Consider the following 25,261-nt stretch of genomic DNA (forward strand, 5'->3'; position numbering starts at 1 on the left):
GGAGCCTCCCTCCGCTACTGCCTCGGCAGGGCCTAATGCCCCCAGGAGGCAGCCGCCGGTGGCGCACGGGCACGCGGGCTCGCCCCCGGCCGCCCGGGCACGAGCAGCGGCCGCTGGCCCCGCCCCCAGCGCGGCGGGCGGGCAGGGGAAGAGGTTGGTTGCTATGGAGACGAGACGCGCAAGATGGCGGCGGCTCTGGGGTGACCCCAGGCGCGGGGTGGCGGCGCCATGGCGAAGCATAAGGTGCGGGCCGCGCGCCCCCCCTTCCCCTCGGGGCCCCGCAACCCCCCGCAGCGCGGCAGGCCGCCCCAGGGGCTGGGGAAGCGCCCTCCCGCCCGGCCTGCACAAATCACAAATCACCCCTTTGGGAGGGTGTGCCTGGCTCTTGTCCCTCGAGCCCTGCGCGGTGCCACACGCGGGTCCGCATCCCACCCGCCAGCCACACACATGGGCCGCCATGCAACGCCAATCGCCCCAGGTTTGCAGGGCTGGGCTTGTAACGGCTGGCGTGGGCCTTAAAGCCCCATCTCCTGGAGGCGAGTGATTACAGGAACATCGCAGCTTTCCTTTTGATTCGAAGGCAAGTCTCTCACCCTTGTGGTTGCAGGGAAAAGCCTGAACCTGGGACCCCTGGTAGGCGGAAATCCAGAAGGCAAATCAAAAGAACGCCAAATGCATTTTTTAAAAATCTCATGAAGGGTTTGCTTTTGTTTCTTGGAGCGGGGGCTGACGCCTGGTTTTGGAATGACCAGTGTTGGCATGGCTGTTGTTCTTTAAATGCTAACAATGTGCTTGAAAATAGTCCCTGCTCTAAAAAATGTGGGTCAGGTTCAGCCCTGATTGGCAAGTGCTGTATATGCCAGCATCCTAGTGAAAACTAAAGATACTGGTGAAATTGCCCAGGACAAAGTGCCCTCCAATGAGCTGTCCGCAACTTATTTTGCACCTGCCTTATTCTCCCCCATTTAATTGTTATCAATTATTTTTCTACTTGTCTTGGTTGCAGAATGCATGCCATAAAGGGTCCTATGGCTACCAGAAGCTGAAAGAACGGTGAGTGATTCTTTTTCTGAAGGGTCGATTGAATGACATGTTTGCATGTGGACATGAAGAGGGTGGGTATATACTGTGTATTACTTCACATTTGTTTCTCATTACGAGAATGGTCAGTGGCCTTTGTGCAATCACTGTTCCCGCCACAACTATTCTGGTAAACAGGGTTTTGCCTGCCTTTGATGGTCATTCTTCTTTTCAAATAGGAATTGGTATTGTCATTTCGGCCATAGATTCTTGGGCTTGTATATTCCTTACTAATACACCTCTACCCCGATGTAACGTGGCCCGATGTAACATGAATTCGGATATAACGCGGTAAAGCAGCGCTCCAGGGGGGCGGGGCTGCGCACTCGGGCGGATCAAAGCAAGTTCGATATAAGGTGGTTTCACCTATAATGCGGTAAGATTTTTTGGCTCCTGAGGACAGCGTTATATTGGGGTAGAGGTGTATATCTTTGTGATAATGATTTGAGTTGGTTGGAAAAATTCTGATGAAACAGTTTTGTCAGAATTTAAATATTTTGTGGAGTCAGTGCAATTTTGACAAAGTTCCTCTGGCAAGTAGACAGGTCTCAAAATGTTTCCATCAGAAACTTGCCTCTTTTTTTGCCACCTTGCCTGCCCAGCTCCTTGGCAGGCTGCTGGGGATGATGAGTTTTCAGAGTCTGTGGCTCTGGGGTAGCCCTCTAGGAGGACTATCTCCGAGCCTTTAGGGTATGTCTACACTAGCCACCGGATCGGCGGGTAACGATCGCTCTATCGGGGATCGATTTATCGCGTGTAGTGTAGACGCAATAAATCGATCCCCGATCGCTCTCCCATCAACTGCTGAACTCCAGCTCCGCGAGAGGCGAAAGCAAAGTCGACGGGGGAGCCGCGGCCGTCGATCCTGCGCTGCGAGGACGCAAAGTAAGTGATTCTAAGTCGATCTAAGATACGTCGACTTCAGCTATGCTAGTCTCGTAGCTGAAGTTGCGTATCTTAGATCGATTTCCCCCCCACCCTCAGTTTAGACTTCAGGGCTCCAGGGTTTGCAGTTCCAAGCAGACTGCCCCAGAGCCAGGGCTCCAGAATTTCAAAATTTTGGGGTTTTGTTCCAAATTGGAATGAAACTAAATTTCAAAATCCCCCTGAAATGAGATATGTTTCTCTGTCCAGCACTAATCATGATCTTGCATCATCCCAAAGAATCCCAAATGTAATAAACTGATGTTCAGATTCTGTGTAGGGAATCATTTCATGCACCACTAAAATGCAGCCACATCTGGGGCGAAGTACAGCAAATAGTTAACAGTGCTTGGTAACAGTGTATAACAATTTAGCACAAGAAATAGACAGTATCAGTTGAATCAGCTGGGGAAATTCTAGGTAGGCAAAATAATTACTTGAGGTGGAACTTGACCAGGAGACTGAAGTTAACCCAAACAGTTTCATGGTGTTTTTAATGACCACAGGTGGTCAGTACCTTGTTTTTATATCTTATCTGAAAAATAGTACCTCCAGCACCATAGCACTCCATAACACAATTAGGGGCATTGATTATTTACAGACTTAGAGGAAAGAGTCAGTAGGACCATTCCTTGCAGCACACAGGTGTTCCTTGGTAGCTCACATCCAGTAGTGCATGCACTAACCAACCTTTTACTTAATCTGCAGGGTTGGATGGGATCATAATACAAGGTGGTATGACTGAAATGTAATTTTATCTAATATATAGGCTATCTTGTTGATTAGAAGAGCAGTTCTCAACCAGGGGTCTGCAGCCTCCTGGGGGTCCATGAGTCATCTCAGTGGGTCCCCAAGCCCCGGCAGGCAGAAGTTCCAGGACCCAGCGCCCTGTGGGGATAAAGCCGGGATAAAGCCCCGAGTCTTCCACAGAGCTAAAGCTGGGAGCCCCGCAGGGCAGAAGCCCTGAGCCCCCAGTCCCGCAGCCCAGCATCTCATGGGGCAGCAGCCCTAAGCCCCCCACCTTCTCCCTTCCCCCTCCCCCCACCACCCCAGCAGCTGAATCCCAGAGCCCCAAGCCCTGCCCGGAGTCTGCTGGGCCCTGGAAATTTTATAGCATGTTGGGGGAGCCTCAGAAAGAAAAAGGTTGAGAACCCCTGGATTAGAGGATAACTAGAAGGTCTGAACTATCATAGTAAAAAGGGGAGTGAGATGCTCTGCACTTCAGAAGATTATACTATATTTACATATACTGGTTCAGGCGTACATGAAAATGATTTGGGTTGTCTCAACATAGTTCATTTTAAAATTTATTTTCTTTATAGGCTTCCCTATGATGCTCTTCACTATAGTATATAAACACCGTGTCTATATTAATGAATTTATCTTCACAACACTTCTGTGAGATAGGGAAGTATTATTATCATTATTGTACAGATGGGGAGCCTGAGGCACAAGAGACTAAGTGAGTTTCCTGTAGTCATACAAGGAGCCTGTGGCAGAACAAGGCACAGAATCCAGATCTGCATTTGTGGCAGGCTTGCTCTTGGACTTCACAGAGTGTATGGTGTCTTTTTTTTCTTCCCCCACACAGAGAACCAAGAGCTTGTATCCGATTCAAATGTGCGCTCACAAACACCATCTTAGATATCCTGCGTCGGAGACCAGGATGGGTTGAAGTAAAAGAGTAAGCTCCAGATTCTTTCCCTTTGCAACTGGTTAGCCTTCCCTAGTCTTTTGTCATATTCAACTGTGTCTCCACTAGAATTTTCAACCATGTTTGCAAATGTGTCTCTAACATAACTCCTTGTCAGTGCATCCTGAACTTTGTGGCATTGCTGCTGCGGAGCAGGTCCCATGAGTTCAGCATCCTTTCAACAAAGTGTGGCCAACCCTTTTCCGAACGAAGGCTTGTTGACTGGTTTGTTGAAGCTGAGTGACACTGTCCACATCAGCAGAACAATTGATCTCAATTCTGCTTCGATGAGGGAAGAAGAAGCTGTGTTGACCACTATTGTTAAATGTGGCTGAAAATTACAGTGCCGACACTGTCTCTTTCTTCAGACAGTCTCTCTCATTCCTGCTCTAATTTAGTATTGCGGTCATTTATCCTGTCTCTAGCTTTTTCTTTCTTTCACTGATTTGTTGTGTTTGAAGACTAGGAACTGCTGACTATAGTTTTTCAGTTTTAGTTCTGTTGCTATTGATCTGTCATCCCTTAAATAGGATCTTATATATACAATTAAATAATGTAGTACTGACTCAGGGGGGAGATGGCCACACATTGAATTTGAGGGGACTGACTTCAGCAGAGTTGCCTGGTTGTAGACGACTCCATTCTAAGTCCTGCTTCTGCTTTTCTAACTAATTGGATGATTTCAGTTGAACTCCTGGTAGTCGAGAATCAATATGATAACTGTTTTGTTTATACCTAATACATTGGTATATTCAGACCAAAACAGGCTTGGTCTTAATGGGCACCATTAAAATTCAGAGCCTAAACTTTTAAAGAACAAAATAAACAAAAAAATGGATTAATCATGTGTACCAAGGCTTTTTATTAGCCTGCAAAAATTGCAAGCAGAGAAGGAAGCAGAAGTGGTCATGACAGCTGGTGGCTGTCAAGAAGGGTGGGTGTGGTGATGACCTAGAACTTAGTGCTTGCCTTACTGGCTGTCTCTCTGCCTCTTTCTATAGGGAGGGTGAGTGGGATTTTTACTGGTGTGATGTCTGCTGGCTTCGGGAGAATTTTGACCATACCTACATGGACGAACATGTTCGCATCTGCCACTTCCGGAACCACTACGAGGTAAGAAACCACTATGAGTGAAACATACGAGTCAGGATGGTTTGGGGAAATAGTCACTAAAATTCCATGGGAAAAGCTTGTTGATGGAAAATACCTTGTAATATTCCCTGCCATGAAACCTAATCCCCTCCTGACTGCTGTGCTAACCCCTCCTCAGAATTTATCAACCTCTGTCACTCCAGGAAACAGAAGAGTGGCTTTGCCCAGGAACATGACACTAGATTTATTGGAGTACTTGTGGCACCTTAGAGACTAACAAATTTATTAGAGCATATTTGTTAGTCTCTAAGGTGCCACAAGTACTCCTGTTCTTTTTGCGGATACAGACTAACACGGCTGCTACTCTGAAACTAGATTTATTGTATTCCACATCTGATAAATCTCATGAAGGCTGAGCTGGACTGTCTCAGGAATCCAGGACCAACTGTACACTACAAGGACAACTGTGTTGTAGCACAGTTCTTCCTGGGGCAGTTCTAGCATAGTTCCAGAATGTAGCATGGTCAAGGCTTTAGCAGAAGCAGAAATGCATGTAAAGTCCCATGTGCACTACAAAATGGAACTGTTTTAAATATATCTGAGGACAATTGCATTGCAACTAGGTCATCTGAGATGGTTGAATTTTCAGTATAGACAGGCCCTAAAACTTGGTGTTTGCCTTGGAAATCAGCATAGCAGCTACACCTAAAGGCTTTAGACCAGAAATAATGCACTGTGGATTGCTACAGCTTCCCCTTGCGCCTCCTGAGAACTAAAAAACAAAAACCAAAACCCACGCACACACAAACCATGCAGACTCCTCCACAAAGAAAGAAAGAATCCCTAACTTTACCCATTGTTTTTCTCAGTTAGTTAACCTCCTGTGGCATCACTGCTGAGATCTATTACCAAATATCACCAGAAACCTCTCATCTCCTGGGCAATTCAAGTGAAAGAAGAGTGAAGATTAATTTGTGTTAACATTTGCAGTCTGCTCTTGTATTTCTCTTTCCACTCAGCTGACTCGTAAGAATTACATAGTGAAGAACCTGAAGAGGTTTCGGAAGCAGATAGAAAGAGAGGCAGGAAAGCTGGAGGCAACAAAATGTGACTTTTTCCCCAAGACCTTTGAGATGCCATCAGAGTACCACTTGTTTGTGGAAGAATTTCGCAAGAATCCTGGCATCACCTGGATTATGAAACCAGTAAGTATGGTCCTGTCCACGGGGACAATTCAGAGGAGACATTGCTCACTTGGGTATTCTGTGGGAAGAGAAGAGTATGCACACAAATCCATAGCAGGCATTGCTCTTGGCCAGGTGGGCATAGAGGCATAGGTGCTTTTATTTTTCCTGGTGGGTGTTCCACCCCCACTCTGCCCCAAGGTCCCGCCCCACTCCACCCCCTCCCTTTAGGCCCCACCCTCACTCTGCCTCTTCCTGTTCTTGCTCCACCCCCTCCCTTGAGGCCCTGCCCTCACTCTACCTCTTCCTGTCCCCACTCCACTCTCTTCCTGGAGGCCCCATGCCAGCTATAGAACAGCTGAACAGCTGTGGCTGGTGGGTGTTGACCACCCCAGTTATTTTTTTCCACGGGTGCTTGAGCCCGGGAGCACCCATGGAGTCAGTGCCTATGCCTGATTCTCTCCTCACTTGTAGCAGTTTAAATCAGAAGCAACCCCAATGAAATTAGTGGAGTTACACTGGTATAAAATTAATGAACCACAGGTGGTTCACCAGCCCAGGAAGTAGTCTAATGAGTGGCGCTGTGATTTACTAGCAAATATAAACCCAATCTGACAAGCCAGAGAAGGCACGTCAGACTGGCAGTGCCAGCAGGAATCTGAAACACACTTCTTGAATTGAAGAGGGTACTAAGCAGGGGTAAGTCTAGCTGGTATAGCTATACTGGCAAAGGCGCTGTAGTGTAAACAAGACCTGCATTAACCATGGTTTGGGGCATGTTTCTTGAGGAAGAGGTGTTAGTGAGGGGGCATGATTGGAGGGCACCTGTGGGAGGGGAATGATCTACCACTTTAGCTACCAGCTCTGCCCTCCTCCTGGCCCCACCATGCCCCTGGTAGGGCTGGAAGGGCCATGGGAAGAAAGGAGGATAGTAACTGATGGGCTGTGAGGAGCACATCCACCAGCTGGAGACAGCAAGAGGAATAGCAGGGAGCCCCAGATTTTGTATCTACTTCAGGGAGCTAGTGCAAAGGAACAGGCTCTGCAAAGTCCTCTGCAGTACAGAGTCCTGTTGATGTGTGGAATGGCCCATTCATATCAGTAGGGTGTGCTCAGATGAATTAGGATGCTCCAAAGTGATGAATAATCTGACACAATAACAACAAGGAGTCCAGTGGCACCTTAAAGACTAACAAATTTATTTGGGCATAAATATTCGTGGGTAAAAACCTCACTTCTTCAGATGCACTATGCATAGTGCATCTGAAGAAGTGAGGTTTTTACCGACGAAAGCTTATGCCCAAATAAATCGGTTAGTCTTTAAGGTGCCACCAGACTCCTTGTTGTTTTTGTAGATACAGACTAACACGGCTACCCCCTGATACTTAATACCAAGAGAGGGAAAGTTGCTTTTTTAGTGAGCCAGCCACTCCCAGTCCCTATTCAAGTCCAAATTAATGGTGTTAAATTTGCAAATGAATTTTAGTTCTGCAGTTTCTCTTTGAAGTCTATTTTTGAAGTTTTTTTGTTTCATTTCACACAATAGCGCTGAGTGGTGTGAAATGACCCATTCATCTCAATGGGAGTTCCCCTCTACCTCAGTTTCAGTTGTGGAATACCATTGTTCAAGGTAATCTCACTATGCAGGTCAGTTTTAGAGCAACTGAAATATTTAAAAAATTTCTTATTGGGGAGGACAGTATCTGCGGAATGCCTGAACCAAATTATTCCAAACTTGCACCGTTGCCCCTATTGTGGCATACCAATATCCTAGATAATCTCATTATGCATGTGGATTTTAGAGTACTTTGAAAATTAAAAGGTTTCAGAATAGCAGCCGTGTTAGTCTGTATCCGCAAAAAGAAGAACAGGAGTACTTGTGGCACCTTAGAGACTAACAAATTTATTAGAGCATTCGATATGCATCCGAAGAAGTGGGCTGTAGTCCACGAAAGCTTATGCTCTAATAAATTTGTTAGTCTCTAAGGTGCCACAAGTACTCCTGTTCTTCTTTTTTGTGAAAATTAAAAGAAGCTCAATGCAGGGGGAGGACATATATTGGGAACCTCTTGATCAAATGACCTAAATTTGCATCATAAATTCTACCCCAGTCCCTGAATAGCTTTTTAAGTATTGCTTCCCCAAAAGGGAAGTGGGTGGTGGAAATTATCCATGATTGATCCCGAGAGAGTAATATCAGGATCAGAACCATAGTTTGAGCCCAAAGTATGTGTAAAAAAAAAAAAAAAATGTTATAAGAAGTGTAAAATTTGGATGTCACAGTCCCACTAAAATTATCCTGTATCTCACTTAAACGACCTCAAAAATCTTGACTACAAACCAACCCGGTGGCTATTTTCAATACAAGGTTTTTTTGAGGGCCTCTTTCCCCAAACAGCTTTCTCTTACCCTAACCCTTTCTGCTGTGCTCCTAGCACTCTGTTCCATATGTACATGCAACGCTGGAAAGGGACAAATTTTCACACCCAGATCCAGTCTTTCAGCCCCACAAAGTCAGCAGTTACCCTGATTTTGGGGAATTAGGAATGTAAAGGATAATTTCATTTTTAAAGGTGATCTGTAAAGGGGCAACAACTGAGACTGTGCCTTTGTTTGATTTTCTTCTGCTGTATAAAGAAGGCATGAAGATTTGGGGGCTTAAGTGTTTTTTGATTGTTTGTTTGTATGTTTGTTTTGGGAAGGGAAGATACATTTATGTTGCCCCTTTCTATATTAAAAATCCAGGTCCTGTCTAGCCTGGGGGACTCATGCTTTGTCTTTGTCTCGACTAAAGTTGGTGGTCCAGTTATAATTCGATCTCATTGATTGTAAATGCTAATTGTGTTGATAACTGAGTCTCCCACAAATGTTTGTTCTGGGGCATAAATTTTGTGGTTTGCCAGAGGTTGAGCCACCATGTCCTTATAGATTCATAGATTCATAGACTTAAAGGTCAGAAGGGACCATTATGATCATCTGGTCTGACCCCCTGCACGCTGCAGGCCATAAAACCGTCCCCGCCCCTTCCCTGGACTCTGCTGCTGAAGTCCCCAATCCTGTTATTAGTGACCTCAATCGGCAGAGACCCTCCTGCTAGAGATCCCTGCCCCATGCTGCGGAGGAAGGCGAAAAACCTCCAGAGGCTCAGCCAATCTGTCCTGGAGGAAAATTCCTTCCCGACCCCAAATATGGCGATCAGTAAGACCCCGAGCATATAGGCAAGAGTCTCCATCCTGACCCCTTTTAGCCATTATGCTATTTACCTACCATTGCTTGGTTTTCCTTGACAACTATGTTTTACCATTAAACCATTCCCTCCATAAACTTATCTAACTTAATCTTAAAGCCAGACAGATACTTTGCAAATGTTTGCATCTGGATTAGCATTTACAGCCACTTAACAAGCAATTGGCAAACAATTACAACAGGCAGACAAATGCTAGTCCAAAGCCTAGAAGGCTGTGTCTACCCTGCCACTTTCAGTGCTAACTTTAGTTGTTCAGAGGTGTGAAAAAACACACACACACCCTGGAGTGACAAAACTTTTAGTGCTGAAAAGCGCCAGTATAGACAGCGCTTTATTGACGGGAGCCGTGCTCCCAGCGATAAGGCTACCACCCCTCATCTGGGTTAGTTATTTTTTATCACTGGGAGAGCTCTCCCCCGGCGACAAAGCATGACTACGCTGCCCACGTCACAGCGTGGCCGTGGCCACGCTGTAACGTGGGCAGTGTAGACATACCCACAGATAACAGGAGAACTAGTGAAATGATAACATCACAAGAGACAAGGGACAGAAAACTGAGCAATGGAGAGGGGAAGGGATTTTAAATCACACTTTGAAAAACTCTGTTTTGTCTGATTTTGTTAACACCTATTTAACATCCATGCCAAATGAGTATTTTGGATAAAGGATGCATGGGTGCAAAGGAGGGATGAGAGAGACAAATTTGCCCCCAGATTTTTACTATCCAGGGGGGCCAGGACAGTCCCCCCCTCCCCTAAATGGCACCCCTGAGGACAGGGCCTGTGAATGTAAGAAGTTGCTATGTTGAGATACGGATTGTGCTGATTTGCTGAAGCAACAGGGAACTCCCCAGGGGCTCTCACTGTATGGCCAAATTCATCCCTAGCAGAACTCCTCTGAAGTCAATCAGTTAAACGCCATGTGTGCACAGATGTGAGTGTGCCCAAAATAGAACTCTGTTTAACTGGACCTTTGTTTTAACGAAGTGGTGACCCCTGAAGTAATACTGGAGAAGAAAGCCCGTAGCTTTAAAGGAGACACACTACCTAATATAACCCTTTCAAATCCAGCCAGTTTAAAACGCTGATTGGCATTCTCTTCACTGCATTCTGGGATGAGGGACTCAGCGAGCAGCCTGTTCACCCCTTGAGTGTAACCTTAGCAAGGCCAGCTAGTCTGTAACTGGCCGGCATTTCTTCCTCATTGTGCTTTAGGGTTGAGGAGCAAGAGCCTTTTCTGAATCCCGTGGCTGGCTCCTCCTGTCTTCTGAGCCCCAGAGATAAATGGAGTTGTGTTGTATGCAGTAAATTCCACTTGGATGCATCTCCTTGGGACCAAGAGAAAATGTGCTTCCTTTAGAAATTGCCAGGATAGTGAATGGATCCTAGAAATGCCATCCTGCTGCCAGATGATTCAAAACGTTTAACATCATGAATATTGTACCAGAGTGCATAATTCAATGTACACCCATCTGTGAGGCTCACAACATGGGTATTGATAGAACAGGCATCACAGAAACTTGGTGGAACAATGGTAATCAATGGGACATGGTAATACCAGGGTGCAAAATATATAGGAATGACAAAGGAGGTCATGCTGGTGGGGGAGTGGCATTATATGCAAAATAAAGCATAAAGGCAAATATAGTAAAAATCTTAAATGAATCAAGCAGCATAATAGAATCTCTACGGTAGAAATTCCACGCTTGACTAGTAAGAGTATAGGAGAAGAATATACTACGGACCACCTAACTCGATGATGACAGTGACCGTAACATGCTCAGGGAGAACAGAGAGACTAGAAAACCCAATAATAATGGGATATTATCCCCATGTTGACTGGGAACATGTCACCTCAGGATGGGATGCAAAAATAACATTGCTAGACACCATTAATAACTGCTTCTTGGAGCAGCTAGTCTGGAACCCACAAGGGGAGAGACAATTCTTGATTTAGTCCTAAGTGGGGCACAGGATCTAGTCTAAGAGGTGCATATAGCCAGATTGCTCGGTAATAGCAACCATAATAAATTAAATATAACATACTTGTAGGGAGGAAAATACCAAAGAAACCCACCCCTGCCCCCATTTGACCCCCGTCCCCGCTTCTTGCCCCCTGATGGCCCACCTGGGACTCCTGCCCCATCCAACACTCCCCCCCGTTCCCTGTCCCCTAATGCCCCCCCACCCCTGACTGCCCCCCGCTGCCCTAGCCAACTGGTTTTTGAATGTTATAATTCTTGATGTCCGATTTGTGTCCATTTATTCTTTTGCATAGAGACTGCCCGGTTTGGCCAATGTACATGGCAGAGGGGCATTGCTGGCACATGATGGCATATATCACATTGGTAGATGTGCAGGTGAACGAGCCTCTGATAGTGTGGCTGATGTGATTAGGTCCTATGATGGTGTCCCTTGAATAAATATGTGGACAGAGTTTGGCAACGGGCTTTGTTGCAAGGATAGGTTCCTGGGTTAGTGTTTTTGTTGTGTGGTTGCTGGTGAGTATTTGCTTCAGGTTGGGGGGGCTGTCTGTAAGCGAGGACTGGCCTGTCTCCCAAGATCTGTGAGAGTGAGGGATCGTCCTTCCGGGTAGGTTGTAGATCCTTGATGATGCGCTGGAGAGGTTTTAGTTGGGGGCTGAAGGTTAGTCGTGTTCTGTTACTTTCTTTGTTGGGCCTGTCCTGTAGTAGGTGACTTCTGGGTACTCCCCACCTTAACTGATTACTCTCATTATAGTTAGTATGGCAACACCCATTTTTTCATGTCCTCTGTATATATATCGTCCTACTGTATTTTCCACTGCATGCATCCGATGAAGTGGGTTTTAGCCCATGAAAGCTTATGCTCAAATAAATTTGTTAGTCTCTAAGGTGCCACAAGTACTCCTTGTTCTTTTTGCAAGACATAAGTAGTAATTCTTCCTCTCTACTCAGCACCGATAAGACCTCAACTGGAGTATTTTGTCTAGTTCTGGGCACCACACTTTGGGAAAGATGTGGAAAAATTGGAGAAAGTCCAGAGGAGAGCAACAAAAACAGTTAAAGGTGTAGAAAACATGACCGATGAGGAAAGGTTGAAAAAATTGGCTTTGTGTAGTCTGGAGAGAGAAGATTGAGGGAGCACATGATGATAGCTTTCAAGTACATAAAAGGTTGTTATAAGGAGGAGGGTGATAAATTGTTCTCCTTAACCATTGAGGACAGGACAAGAAATAATGGGCTTGAATTACAGCAGGAGAGATTTAGGTTAGCATTAGACGTTAGGAAAAACTTCTTAACTGTAAGGATAGTTAAGCACTGGAACAAATGACCTAGGGAGGTTGTGGAATCTCCATCACTGCAGCTTTTAAGAGCAGGTTAGACAAACACCTGTTAGGGATGGTCTAGATAATACTTAGTTCTGTCTCAGTGCAGAGGACTGACGTAGATGACCTATCAAGGTCCCTTCCAATCCTACATTTCTATGATTGAGCAACAAAATGGCAGATGAAATTCAATGTTGATAAATGCAAAATACTGCACACTGGAAAACATAATCCCAACTGTACATACAGAATGATGGCATCTAAATGAGCTGTTACCACTCAAAAAAGAGATCTTGGAGTCATTGTGGATAGTTCTCTGAAAACATCTGCTCAGTGTGCAGTGGCCATCAAAAGAGCTAATAAAATGTTAGGAACCATTAGGAAAGGGATAAATAAGAAGACAGAAAATGTCATAGTGCCAGAATATAAATCTATGGTACACCTACGCCTTGAATACTGTGTGCAGATCTGGTCACCCCATCTCAAAAAAGGAAATTGGAAAAAATACTGAGAAGGACAACAACAAATATTAGGGGTATGGAACAGCTTTCATGTGAACAGAAATTAAAAAGACCGGGACTGTTCAACTTAGAAAAGAAACAGCTAAGGGGGGATATGATAGAGGTCTATACAATTATGAATGGTGTGAAGAGAGTGAATAAGGAAGTGTTAGTTACCTCTTAGGTAACCCTAACACAAGCACCAGGGGTCACCCAGTGAAATGAATAGGCAGCAGGTTTAAAACAAACATAAAGTAGGACTTCTTCACATAACACACAGTCAACCTGTGCAACTTGTTGCCAGGGGTCGTTGTGAAGACCAAAAGAATAACTGGGTTAAAAAGAATTAGGTACGTTCATGGAGGACATGATGACAAGGGATGGGGGTCACTCAATACATTGCCCTGTTCTGATCATTCTCTGAGGCATCTGGCACTGGCCGCTGTTGGAAGACAGGATACTGGGCTAGGTCTGATGCAGTATGGCCAGTCTTAGGGTCTTAACAGGACAGTTACTTTGCTCTGCACAGCAGGTCTGGTAGGAGAGGACAAGACAGTTTGTCTCACTCTGCAGATCAGGCCTATCAATAAGAGTGGGTTTATAAGTAGTGAATGGGAGGCAATTATGCAAACTAACAATTTAATTACAGCCATGAGGATAACAGCTAGTGATTATCCAAGTCTACAAATGTTAATTTGGGTTAATCAGCAACAAGAAACCTTATATTAAGCTTATATTTTGTGCCCACAACCTCAATTATCATTGGAAATAATCTGAATACAATAAATTAGAATATATTAAAAGATTGTGGCCACAAAAATTATACCGACAACTGGAATGAAGTAGTTTGTGGCTGACCTCAAAACTCACAAGTAAAAATAAACTTTGTGTTACTCCTCATGTCACTCTGTGCTCTTGAAAGGATCTAGATCTTGCAGTCTCAGATAGTCCGTGAGTGTTGCAGTTGTGTTTGGGGTGGGGGGTAATTCTGGTCCCAGGGTTGAGCTCTTGTGGGGCTGGTGATAGAACTTTCTTAGTGGGTGGTCCATCAGAGCCAGCTTCAGGCCGCTTTTAATGTGCAGTGCAAACCTGGTGATCTTCAAGCTCATTCTCTCCTGCAGCTTGTTGTAGGTTGCTCGCATCTCTCATGATGGACTGTTGCTGTATCCCCTGTCTCATTAAATGCTACTGTGACACACACAGACTACAGATACAGCTTAAATCAAAAACACATGTTGTGTTACTATATTTCTGCAATTGTGTGATTAACTTTTTATTTGGTCCCATTCTGCCCACTAAGCCATCTCCCCTTAGACTACGTCTAACATCTGAGCTACTTTCAGAGAGCCACCATTGAAAGAAAAGAGGGGGAAAAGTCTCTGCCACTTTACTTCTTTTCCCACAAATATGCAGCAGGAAAAATGGAAACTTAAACTTAGAGAGATGATCTATTGTCTTGGCTCAGTGGCAGTTTGAAGCTAGAAACACTTGTTTTATCACACTGGAGAACTGGGATTTCAGGAGTTCCAAGGGTGTAAAGCAACTTGTTTCTATCCTCGGCCTATCTTCCTAAGGCCATGAAGGATTGGATCTTAAAATCGTGTCACTCTGGATTTATAGAAAATAGCTTCATTTTTAGAGGTTTTTAAAATTTAACTTTACTGTCACTCCATGGCCTGTAGCTAGTAACTAAGGCAACCTGGCTTTACACACAGACAGATGTGAAAAATAGTCCCAATAAAAACTTATTAAACTACTTACAAAATCTAAGGTAACTGTTGTCTAAAATGTGGAATAACAAAACCCATGATGGTATGTGGTGATGTAAAGGTTTTAGTGCCTCTCCTTTGTAATGGCTGTAAAACTGATGGCATTCCCACTCATGAATCCCATCAAAACCCTTCTATCACCACACACCATCAAGTATTTGCTTTTTCTAGCTTCAGCCTTTTTAAACACAATATGGAAAAGCACTGACTTATTCGTCTGAACTGGAATTGTGTGGGGTTTTAGCTGACTTTTTATATAATTAATATTAATATTATAGCTCCTTTCATCCAAGGAGCTCAAAGTGCTTTACAAAACGTTAAGCCTCACAATATGCCTGCATAAATATATGGACCAGTTCACCCACCACTCAAATAGCAGCATTTAAGTTCCTGATTCTGAGATCCTTGACCTCTCAGGATTCGGTCCAAGCAGCACAACACAGCAGTTCAGGACAGGAAGTGAAATAGGATACAATTACCTATGTGAAACTGCAGGGAGAACTTAGTTACCTGAGTAGGAATTTGTCCAAGAATGGGGTTGACATTCTTATTCTTACAGAAGTTAAATGACGTTAAGTGGCCAGAACCCTGGTTTTGTCTTTCACCCAAAAGACAGCCCTTCAAATAGATCCATGGTAGGGCTCCTAGGTGTTCAGGTAACACAAATTAATAATAATAAATGCTGTACCAGTGCCACAATATGGTGTTACTGACCAATGCCTTCTGTTGAGTCTCCTGTTTTTAACTTTGTACAGCACCCAGAATGCCAACTGGGTGCTTAATAAATAAATGATGAATCAGGGTGCGCAACAGATGCTTCCATAATTACCTTTTAGAGAACAGCATCTGTTCCTGAAGGGAATGCTAACTGCTGTGTGTGAGAGTTGCCAACAACTGTAAAAAGGGCAGCCACCTGGATCTTCCGTTAGCTACCATGGTGCTACAGAAATAAGATTTCTTTCAGTAACCACTTGTTCCCAGCTGGAGGCGAGTGAGAAAACTTAAGAACAACGCGGCTAACACCTCCCTTCTCCTTTATGCTGCAGGTTGCCAGGTCACAAGGGAAAGGCATTTTTCTGTTCCGAAAACTCAAGGATGTCATTGACTGGAGGAAGGTGAAACGTGTACTTTCTCTTCTCACACCACACATTTTTTTTTGGGAAGGTCCACCTAGAGCAGAGGTCACCAAAGTGTGGGGCGCGTCCCCCTACGGGGAGGTGGAGGACCATCCAGGGGAGCGTGGCAGGGCCCAGGCCAGTTCCCACGTGGGCGGGGAGGGAGTGCAACCAGTCCCTCCCCACTCCCAGCTCTGCTCCAGTCCAGCCCCCAGCCGCATCCCTGGCTCCCAGCCCCGCGTGCCCGTGGCCCCAGTCCCAGCCTTGGCTGGCAGTTGTTCCTGGCCCAGGGCCAAGGCCGGGAGCGGAGCACCTGGCCGTGGGCCCGGCTGCTGGCCCCCACTGCAGCCCGTCTGTGGCTCCACTCCTGCCCCCGACCCACCCCCCAGCTGCGGCCCCAGCCTCAGCTCCCTTACCCCTGTCTGTGTCCCCCAGCCATGGTCCCGCTTCTGGCCCCGGCTCAGGGGGACAGGGGTAAGGGGGGGTGCGACCCTCAAAAGTTTGGGGACCGCTGATCTAGAGCCTTGGTCTTTCAACTGTAACTTTATCTACGTACCTTTACTAGTCACTTACTGTCCCCATCTACAGCTTTCACATGTAACACTTATCACCACTCACCAGGATTATAACAGATTTTCTCACTGTCCCACAAAACAAAAGGTGGGATGTTTTGTCGTTGATCTGAAATCTAAAACTGGGACAGATTGACTGGAGAATCCTGTGAGTGCTTGTGATTTGATTTTTCTCCTTGTTCAGTCTTGTCCACGGAGAAGAAATAACTTGTTTTATTTTGCAGGATGGGGTCCGTACAGATGATCAGAAAGATGAAACTCAAGTAGAGAATTATGTAGCTCAGTGCTATATTGAAAACCCATATTTAATAGGAGGTAAGATGTTTGTTTCAGTCTGTATCTGCCTGACATGTGGAGAGAGACACTCTACCTATGATGTTCCTGTCACATAGGGAGGGAGATCCCCAGATCACCTGTCTGATAAAGGTTAAGACTTTATATGGTCAGTTCTTGCCTGAAATTAGCTATTTATGGATTTAAATGTGAATCGTAGAATGCTGCACACAGTCAGTGCTGCTGGTGTGGTAGTTTAGTGGTCCTGCCCCAAAAGATTTTGAGAATACAGAGGTGATCCGATGTATTAGGTCTAATTTTTGTTCAAGCCACACACATTAAAGATAAGTCCAGCCACACTGTCATATGGTAGCAGGTTCTTCTCTAAGAGCTTGTCTTCATACAACCAGGCACCAAAACGTTTTAGTGCAAACCTTTTGTTGTTTTGGTGCAAGTCTGTATGTGGCCACTTATTTTGGATCAAGAGCATCCTACTGATTTAAATTGTCTTAATCCGAAATTCATGTCCATTCACAGATTTGTACCAAAACAACAAAAGGTGTGACTTAAGACCCATCTAGTTATTTTGGTGCATGGCTGTGTGTAGATAAATTCTAATTTGGGTTTTTGTAACACTAGGTATGACTTAGCACAAATTTCACTATGTTATATTGCTATATATTTCTCTTTGATTCGCAGGTCGAAAGTTTGACTTGAGAGTTTATGTTCTAGTGATGTCTGTAAGTGCAGAAGTCCATTTTATTTTTATTGCACTGACTGGGTTGGATTTTCTTGCTATTCACCCTCAGTTTCTCTCTCCCCTTTCTCTCAGTACATCCCGCTGAAGGCCTGGTTATATCGGGATGGCTTTGCTCGCTTCTCCAACACACGCTTCACTCTAAGTAGCATAGATGATCATTGTATCCTGACCTCTGCTTGTGTGTTACAGGGCAGTTGCTAAGTAATGGAATCTACCATTTTAGTATTTTGGGAGGTTGGTCCAGAAGAACAAGTACCCTTATCTCTAAGCTCCTGACTTCTGGATACTTACAGAATTCTCATCCTCTCCTTTTGTTTCTCACTGGCTGTTCTGCTGTCATCTTGTTTCGCTCTCACCTTCTGTCTTTGGAATACTGGTGTCAGTGGATCTCCAGAAACGTCAGTCAGCTAGGGCCAAACGTGGGAGATCAGTCCCACTTCCGTAGTACAGGTGCACTTATTGCAGCCTGCTTTTTTCATGGATTCATGGAGTTTAAGGCCAGAAGGGTCATCTAGTCTGGCCTCCTGGATATCCCAGCTAGGGCTTCGTGTCTGTCATGGAGGTCACGGATTCCGTGACTTTCCACAACCTCTGTGACATCTGCAGCGGCCAGTGTGGCTGACTCCAGGGCCGCCCAAGCAGCTGGCTCCGGGGCCAGCTGCTCTGGTGGCCCCAGGGAAAGCTACACAGCGGCTCTGGAGCCAGCCATTCGGGCAGCCCCGCAGCTAGCCGCACCAGCCGCTGCTGTAGTGGCCAAGGGGCCAACACACCAGCTGCTGCTCGGGCAGCTCCAGGCAGCTGGCCCTGGGAACCGTCTGAGCAGCGGTCCCGGGGGCGACCAGAACAGCCACTGCTCAGCGGTCCCGGAGGTAGCCACTGCTCAGAGACCCCTGCTGCTGGTGCTGCTGCCCCCCCCCCCAGTAGCAGCTCCCCAGGCGCCTGCCACCAGTAGTGACCCGCACCCCCAAGATTTAGTCAGGGGTAGTTACAGTATAAGTCATGGATAGGTCACAGGCCGTGAATTTTTGTTTATTGCCCATGATCTGTCTATGACTTCTATTAAAAATACCCATGACTAAATCGTAGCCTTAATCACAGCCCATTACATTTCACCTAGTTACCCCAGTATTAAGCCCAATAACTTGTGTTTAACGAAAACATAATTTGTATTTGGCTAAAATTAAGCGTATTCTTCCAGAAAGGCATCCAGTCTTGACTTGAAGACATCAAGAGAGAGAATCCACCACTTTCTGTAGTAAAATATTTAGTAACTTGCTCATTCTTGCTCAGCGTGATCAAAAGGTGGGTTGCTTTAATGAGGTAATCCAGAGTGGGTCTCCAAGATTCTTGGGCACCAGTGCTCTGCACGGAGGTTAGGTTGCATTCCCAGGAGAAGAGCTTCCATGTAAGTCCATCACAAGAGCCAGTGGGGGCTAAAACTTGCTCTGGGCTTTGCTATTAGTTGTTCCAGATTTCCATTTTTATCTGTATTTATTTTCTCTTAATTTTTCACCAAGATGTCTCCCTGCAGTGGTGGGTATAAGCTCCACAATTAGGGAAGGGAGGAGAGATTCATTGGCATAAGGAGCACAGGAGACTGGCTTAGGACCCAAATTCAATTTCTAATTATTTAGAGTGTCATTTTCTGTCTCCATGATCCTTACCTCCTCCCCCTGCCAGATGTGCATCTCACCAATGTAGCAGTGCAGAAGACTGCACCTGACTATGATCCAGAGAAGGTGAGTGAAAACCTACTGGCTATTTCAGTTGACCCAGCCTGTGTCCAAGCGTACACACTGTGGTGCGTAGTTCAGGGAATGCAAGCAAGCAGCTGTTCTGGCCTCGTTGTTCCAGCTACTGTGCAGTGTATATGGCAGGTTGGTAGTCCCTGAGGATGTGCTGTATGGACGCTCTGCCTTGGCTGTCCTCTGATACCCAATGTATGTGTTCATTGATGGATGTTTTAGGAGATCCAGTGAGTGGGAGCTGTGCTCTAACTGTTCCATTACAAGTGTGCACTACTTTGCGGTGTTGAGCATTCTGACCCCACAAATAATTCATTTTTGGATAATGCTTGTCAGAGACCCAGACTTGTAGTGCTTAGCATTCACTGCTATTACCACAGCTATAAGCTGAGCGTAGCATCTTCAGAGGTCATCTGTGATTGCTGCCCCCCTTTTCTGAGGGACCTGCAGTCGGAACAAAGAAAAAAATCTTAAACAAATGAGATCAGCTTTAAATATTCTTTGTGAATCTGAGATACTTAAAAGTTCATAGAAACAAAGCTTTGCATTGAACTTTCCATGTTATATGCTTCTCCTCTAAATCTCTAGCCTAATATTTCTTGGTCCTTTGGAAAGGGAAGTCCTAGATGTGTGTCTTGTGAAACTCTGATGGAAAGAGAAGGTGGGATGATGATCACTATTAGGATACCACTCCAGTCTTGAGATTAAGTGTTGGTTTTACTCCACTTTCCAAACAGAGACTGCAGTTTCTCTCTAGACTAAGATTAAATTATTCCTTTCCAAGATGCACTGAGAGGAGTAACATCTGATTCTGGGTGTTTGGCTTCTTATCCAGAATTGTCCTTTGACTGTAGAGAATATTGAGCGTGATTATTTCAGGTAGGCAAGGAAATGCATGGTCAGATATGTAGGAACAGCATGTTACAGTTGTCGTTGTATGTGTTAGGGCTGCAAGTGGATGATTCAGCGGTTCCGACAGTACCTGACTGCCAAGCATGGGGCAGAAGTGGTGGAGACTCTTTTTGCAGAAATGGACAACATTTTCATCAAGAGCCTACAGAGTGTTCAGAAAGTGATCATCAGCGACAAACACTGTTTTGAACTGTATGGATACGACATCCTGATAGACCAGGAGCTCAAGCCGTAAGGATGTTCGTGAGCATACAGGTGGCATACAGTAAATGGAAGGCTGCCTAAACAACTTAGCAATGGCCAGTGAAGGGAGGCTCACTGGAAACCCACTGCTACTAACTCCTCCAGTAACTATGTAGTCCAGCAGCACCCCCATGAACACGGAGATTCAGCCAAGCACCAGTATGGGACGGATAGGACTAGATATTAAGTACACTTGCCATAACCTCAAAAGTAATTATGTGAAGTGTTGGCTAAGAGGCAGCCTTCATTACAGAGTTTTAGACCGTGGTGGGGTACTTCTCCTGTTGAAGACTATGGGAAACAGACTCCCCAGGAATCTAAGAGATTGTAACAAGAAATCATACATTCAAATTTGGTTCAACTTAGATTTTTATAAAAAGAAACTCTCATAATGTGACTACTAGAAACAATTTAATTGTTTTTTGAATATACATCAATTAAAATGTGCTTTTAAACATATAAACCTCCTTCTGCAGTGTTTGCAACCAAAATATTGCAACACTGGGAACCTGACAGTAGAACAGGCTTTCACTGCAGAAGTAAACAAAGAGCAGCAAAAGCAACAAGATTTGATTTTTAAGATTTTCAGTTTTAATCACATAAAGAGCTATTAGTAACATTGATAAGGAACTTTGTATAACATATGATTTAAGTTGAAAGTGCCACTTTAAGCGTCCTCTCGTTTCTTCCTCTTCCTCCCTCTAACTATGTGTAGTAGCCGGCGTTCCAGTTACAACCCTCAATGGCTTGTCAGCATCAGGCTGATGTCTCTGCAGTGCCACTGGGGACGGCTTTATTTAAAGTGAGCTAATAAACACTGCTCAACTGTGGTCTCGGGTAACAACCCACATTTGTACAAGCTAGTCTGCTGTAGTCGTAGCTTCAAACCAAATTACTGCTTCTGCAGTGACAATCTGCACAGAACGAGCTTGTGTAACTTCCGCTGATTAAGGAACAAATCAAGTTGAGGTGAACTGGACTGAATCACTGTGATGTAACTATAATACTACAGTTTGCCACTGTCATCTGAGCAACTTATTGGGTACTTCCAGATCCAGGTAGTCATATAGCAGTTTGTTAGGAAACTACTTCCAAGGTACATTCACCTCCCTGCACTGAGGAAAGGGTTCAAACATACCCTGTGATTTAATGGGGCGGGCGTTGTTTCATCTAGCCTTTAGTTTTACTTGTATACTTTTTAGGGTGCTGGAGGGGCTCTCTCTTTATTACAGTTGAGCTCAGAATGTTCTTTGACTGTGTATAGGAATGATGTTTGGGGTTAGATTTCCTATCACTTCACTCCCTCCTTCCTGCTCTCCAGCAGTGCCATGAGGTTTCCATCGATAGGCATTTCTGTTAGGGGAACAGATTGGTTAGCTGTCTGCTTCCCTCTAATTCACTGCTGTTCTCTTTACAGCTGGCTTCTTGAGGTTAATGCTTCTCCCTCACTCACTGCCAGTAGTCAGGAGGACTATGAGCTCAAGTGTCGCCTTCTCAAGGACACATTGCATATTGTGGACATGGAGGGCAGGTGGGTGAAAAACAAGTGTATTGCTCTCCACGAGTCTTAACAAAGTGTGTGAAATGTATCTGAGCTAGTCCTCTGGCTTCTGCAGGCAAACCATCGTACTCAAGGCTACAGGTTTGTCATGCTGGCCTTTGCCTCTCCCACTTGGTGCTACTGCCCTGTGACGTAACCTAAACCACTGAGAGCACTCTCCCAGTGGCCTTTTCTCAGGGCCACAGATGAAGGTGGTGTGAGAGCTGGGTCTTGAACTGGAATTCCTGGCTCCTAGTCTATTGCTCAGACCACACATCTCTCCTTTCAAACCTCATGTGTCCAGCCTCCTGTCCCAGGATGACTGTGCAATTGTGCTAACCCAAGATATTAATAGTAAATAGCTGCCCATTGCAGCTCTCAGCTGTTTGTTTTTCTTCCTGATCTGCACAGGTTTCCAGCCAATGTGCAGACAGTGGATCAGATAGCTACACAGCCATTACTCATGTACTTTAACACCTTGTATTTGACATTGCAGGCTGACAGGGAAGGAGAAGCGTATTGGGGGCTTTGACCTGATGTGGAATGATGGTCCAGTCAGTAGAGCAGAAGGGAATGTGGATACACCAGTAAACGGAAGCTTCATGGCAAACACACATTTAGGTACTTCACTCATACGCAGATGGCAGGGCATCTCACTCGAGGTCTTTAACTGTTTAGATATCAACATACTTTTCCCTCAAGAGTAAAAGGACCGGGTGTGAATGATCACACAGTGCTAGCAGAGTGTAGTACTCATGGGAGGGGGTGAATATTTTCCAATTTTGGTGTCAATGATCAAACTATAGGAGTGTTAAAAGCTGATGTGGAGGCAATAGATTTTTGGAACCTCTTACCACCAGAGCCAGCACAGGTATTCTTCACCTGCCAGTTCCTTTTAAAAACTATTCCCAAAGGTCCATAATACAATTGTGACAACTGTTTATTGTGCACATTTCTAATGTTGGTTGCATATTCTTGTTTAGTAGCCTGTAGTAATGCCCAATTCAATCAGGCAGAAAGCACCTATTGCAGGTTTTCACATAGCACTAAGTAGTTAAATATGCCTTCAGTATTTTCTCTGGCTGTAGCTTCATGCTAACTGATTGGAGCACAGCTTTGTCTGAAAGCAGGCGATTCTCTCTCCTCTTCACCCTTTGGGGGGACTAAGTCATCTGTCACTTTGTTCATGCTTTCGTTTCAGGCTACAACAATGACCGGAAAAAACAGCTGAAGCAGCTCTTCAAATCTCTTCCTACCCAGCAGAAAGTTCAGTGCTGACCCAGAGCATGCGGCAAGAGAAGTCACTGAGGATTGAGCTCTTTTGCTCCCTCTTCCTCATCTTGTAGAGCTGCAGTTCTCATTTGTCTCTGGACAGTTCCGCTGCCTCAGCATAAGACTGCTGGCCATTTCTTGGTTCCTTAGGCTTTTCCCTGCATGGGAATCTTAGTTTTCATAAGCCAGAGCAACAATAGACGTGGGTTGGCTTTTAACTTGGACATGATGCAATCAGGTATTTTGGTGATGGTCTGTTGTGGTTGACCAGTTCTTCGGTAAAGAATTCATCTGTTTTGTTCCACAGTGCGGGCTGTAGCAAGGCTGTCAACTGGCTAGCACATACGACTATAGATCAGCTGTACACGCCACATTGCAGACAAAAAGCACTCCTATCCATCACTGACTCTGTATACGTTGCAATGGATATGAATAAAATATTTAATGCCTCGGTGCTGGTAGAAATCCAGAAGAAGTGCTGCTTCACTGGTCCTCAATTTGAGGTTATTGACATGAGTAGTTTTCCTTTAAAGTGTAAGCTCTAAAAGGGGCTATACAGACTCTGCTCACTCAAACAGAAGCTTTTCAGAAAGGTGGGCATTTGAGCCTCATGCTGCTACTATTATAGAAACACGTCCCATCGTAAGGCCTGTTGCCATGATACAGTAACAATAACCTTACCGTTCTATTTTATGAAGGCACAGAGTGGCTCCACTATGCTGGTTACATGTTATAATGAAGGGATTTAGTACCTTTGAGCTAGGAAAAGTAACTTTACCACCCTCTTACAGAAGAGAGAATTTTCTGGAAAGCTACAGTGAGGCTATTCACTAATGGGAACCATTTTAAACTTCTAAATCTGTAATTTAAGCCTTAAGCCTACAGTGCATAGCTTTGCTTTTAGCAGTTGGAAGTTTATGTGGCTGTAGCTCTAAATCCAATACATTAGCTAGTTAAATACAGCCAACTTTAAAAAAAACACTCAAGCAAAGCTGATAGATTTACCAAAACAGCCCGTCTTAAGGAGAGTGGAACAGGCCTATTCTGGTGCAAACCCACTCCTCCTGAGCTCTATTCAAATTTTATATTTGTGCAAAACTGAACAAAACACAGTGCATATTGGTGTGTATGTGCCTGCCTAGCTGTCTGGGAGATTGGCTGAGAGCTACCAATTACAGTTGTTCTGTTTAAAGTTTAAACACCTGGTGCTCAAAGCTGTTCACCCAATCCAGCAGGAGGCTGAGTGCTAGACAAAGATGAAGGGTCAGCTACAGTTCTCTGTGCGGAGAGTACAAAATCTGCCAAAACAGATGCAGTTGTTTCACTGGCTTGCTAGCTATGCCTACTCCCCAGCCCTCAAATTGAAACCAGTGTTTTAAACTAAAATTCCCCACCCAAAACCACGTTCACTAATCTAGGGCACACTTTCAAGCAATGCAAACACTAAAAATGAAAAAAGAATGAAAGTGATTCTGCTAGGCCCCAAACTCCCTTTGCTGTATTCAGAGGGAATCAAGTTATAGCCGTATCTCTGACTTTTTCCAAATTAAATAGCACTAACAAGACAAAACACACCTACCACTGGCCACACTAGGGAAGCGATGAAATATGAAGGAGAGCTGCTCATGGTGGAATCACCTTCATTCTTTTCCTTTGGTTTTTGCATTAACTGAGAAGGTGTGTGTTTTGTAGAGGATATTAATATATGATTAATATTTACTAAACTTTACCTGAGCTAGTGTGGGGAAGAAGACCTTCATTTCTAGAGAGAGGACAGCAGGCTTTTCTTGTCACTGTATGCTCCTCTTCCCCAGGCCCATGCACAAACATAAGCAGTCATATTTACCATTTCATTAGCGCAATTAGGAGCAAAGGAATTACTAGACAGGGGATTTATCTAGTCCGCTATCCTGTTGCCAGCAGCAGCTGCTTCCAACTGCTTTACAGAAAGGTTCAAGAAAACCTGCTGTAGGCAGTTACGGGATAATCTACCCCCAGGGAAGTTTCCTCCTAATTCCCCATCGTACACAGCTC

At 44.9% G+C, this 25,261-nt stretch overlaps 1 protein-coding gene across 5 annotated transcripts; it reads left to right on the forward strand.

Moving 5' to 3' along the window:
• The first annotated feature begins 98 nt into the window (after positions 1 to 98).
• On the forward strand, positions 99 to 23,696 carry TTLL9 (tubulin tyrosine ligase like 9). Of its 5 annotated transcripts, XM_065566320.1 has the most exons (15): positions 99 to 243; positions 1,007 to 1,053; positions 3,596 to 3,688; positions 4,699 to 4,810; positions 5,809 to 5,994; positions 15,842 to 15,910; positions 16,707 to 16,797; positions 17,455 to 17,495; positions 17,588 to 17,675; positions 19,196 to 19,254; positions 20,207 to 20,403; positions 21,131 to 21,217; positions 21,833 to 21,946; positions 22,452 to 22,576; positions 23,157 to 23,696. In XM_065566320.1, exons 1-15 carry the CDS (start codon positions 229 to 231, stop codon positions 23,231 to 23,233), a joined length of 1,401 nt encoding a protein of 466 aa, XP_065422392.1. In that variant the 5' UTR covers positions 99 to 228; the 3' UTR covers positions 23,234 to 23,696. The 5 variants fall into 5 exon arrangements, with proteins under 5 accessions (XP_065422392.1, XP_065422391.1, XP_065422394.1 ...); XM_065566319.1 differs by having other exon boundaries at positions 22,452 to 23,696; XM_065566322.1 differs by lacking the exon at positions 21,131 to 21,217 and having other exon boundaries at positions 100 to 243.
• Positions 23,697 to 25,261: the final 1,565 nt, after the last annotated feature.

The sequence above is a fragment of the Chrysemys picta genome, chromosome 13 (genome assembly GCF_011386835.1).
Source record: "Chrysemys picta bellii isolate R12L10 chromosome 13, ASM1138683v2, whole genome shotgun sequence".
Lineage (NCBI taxonomy): Eukaryota > Metazoa > Chordata > Testudines > Emydidae > Chrysemys > Chrysemys picta.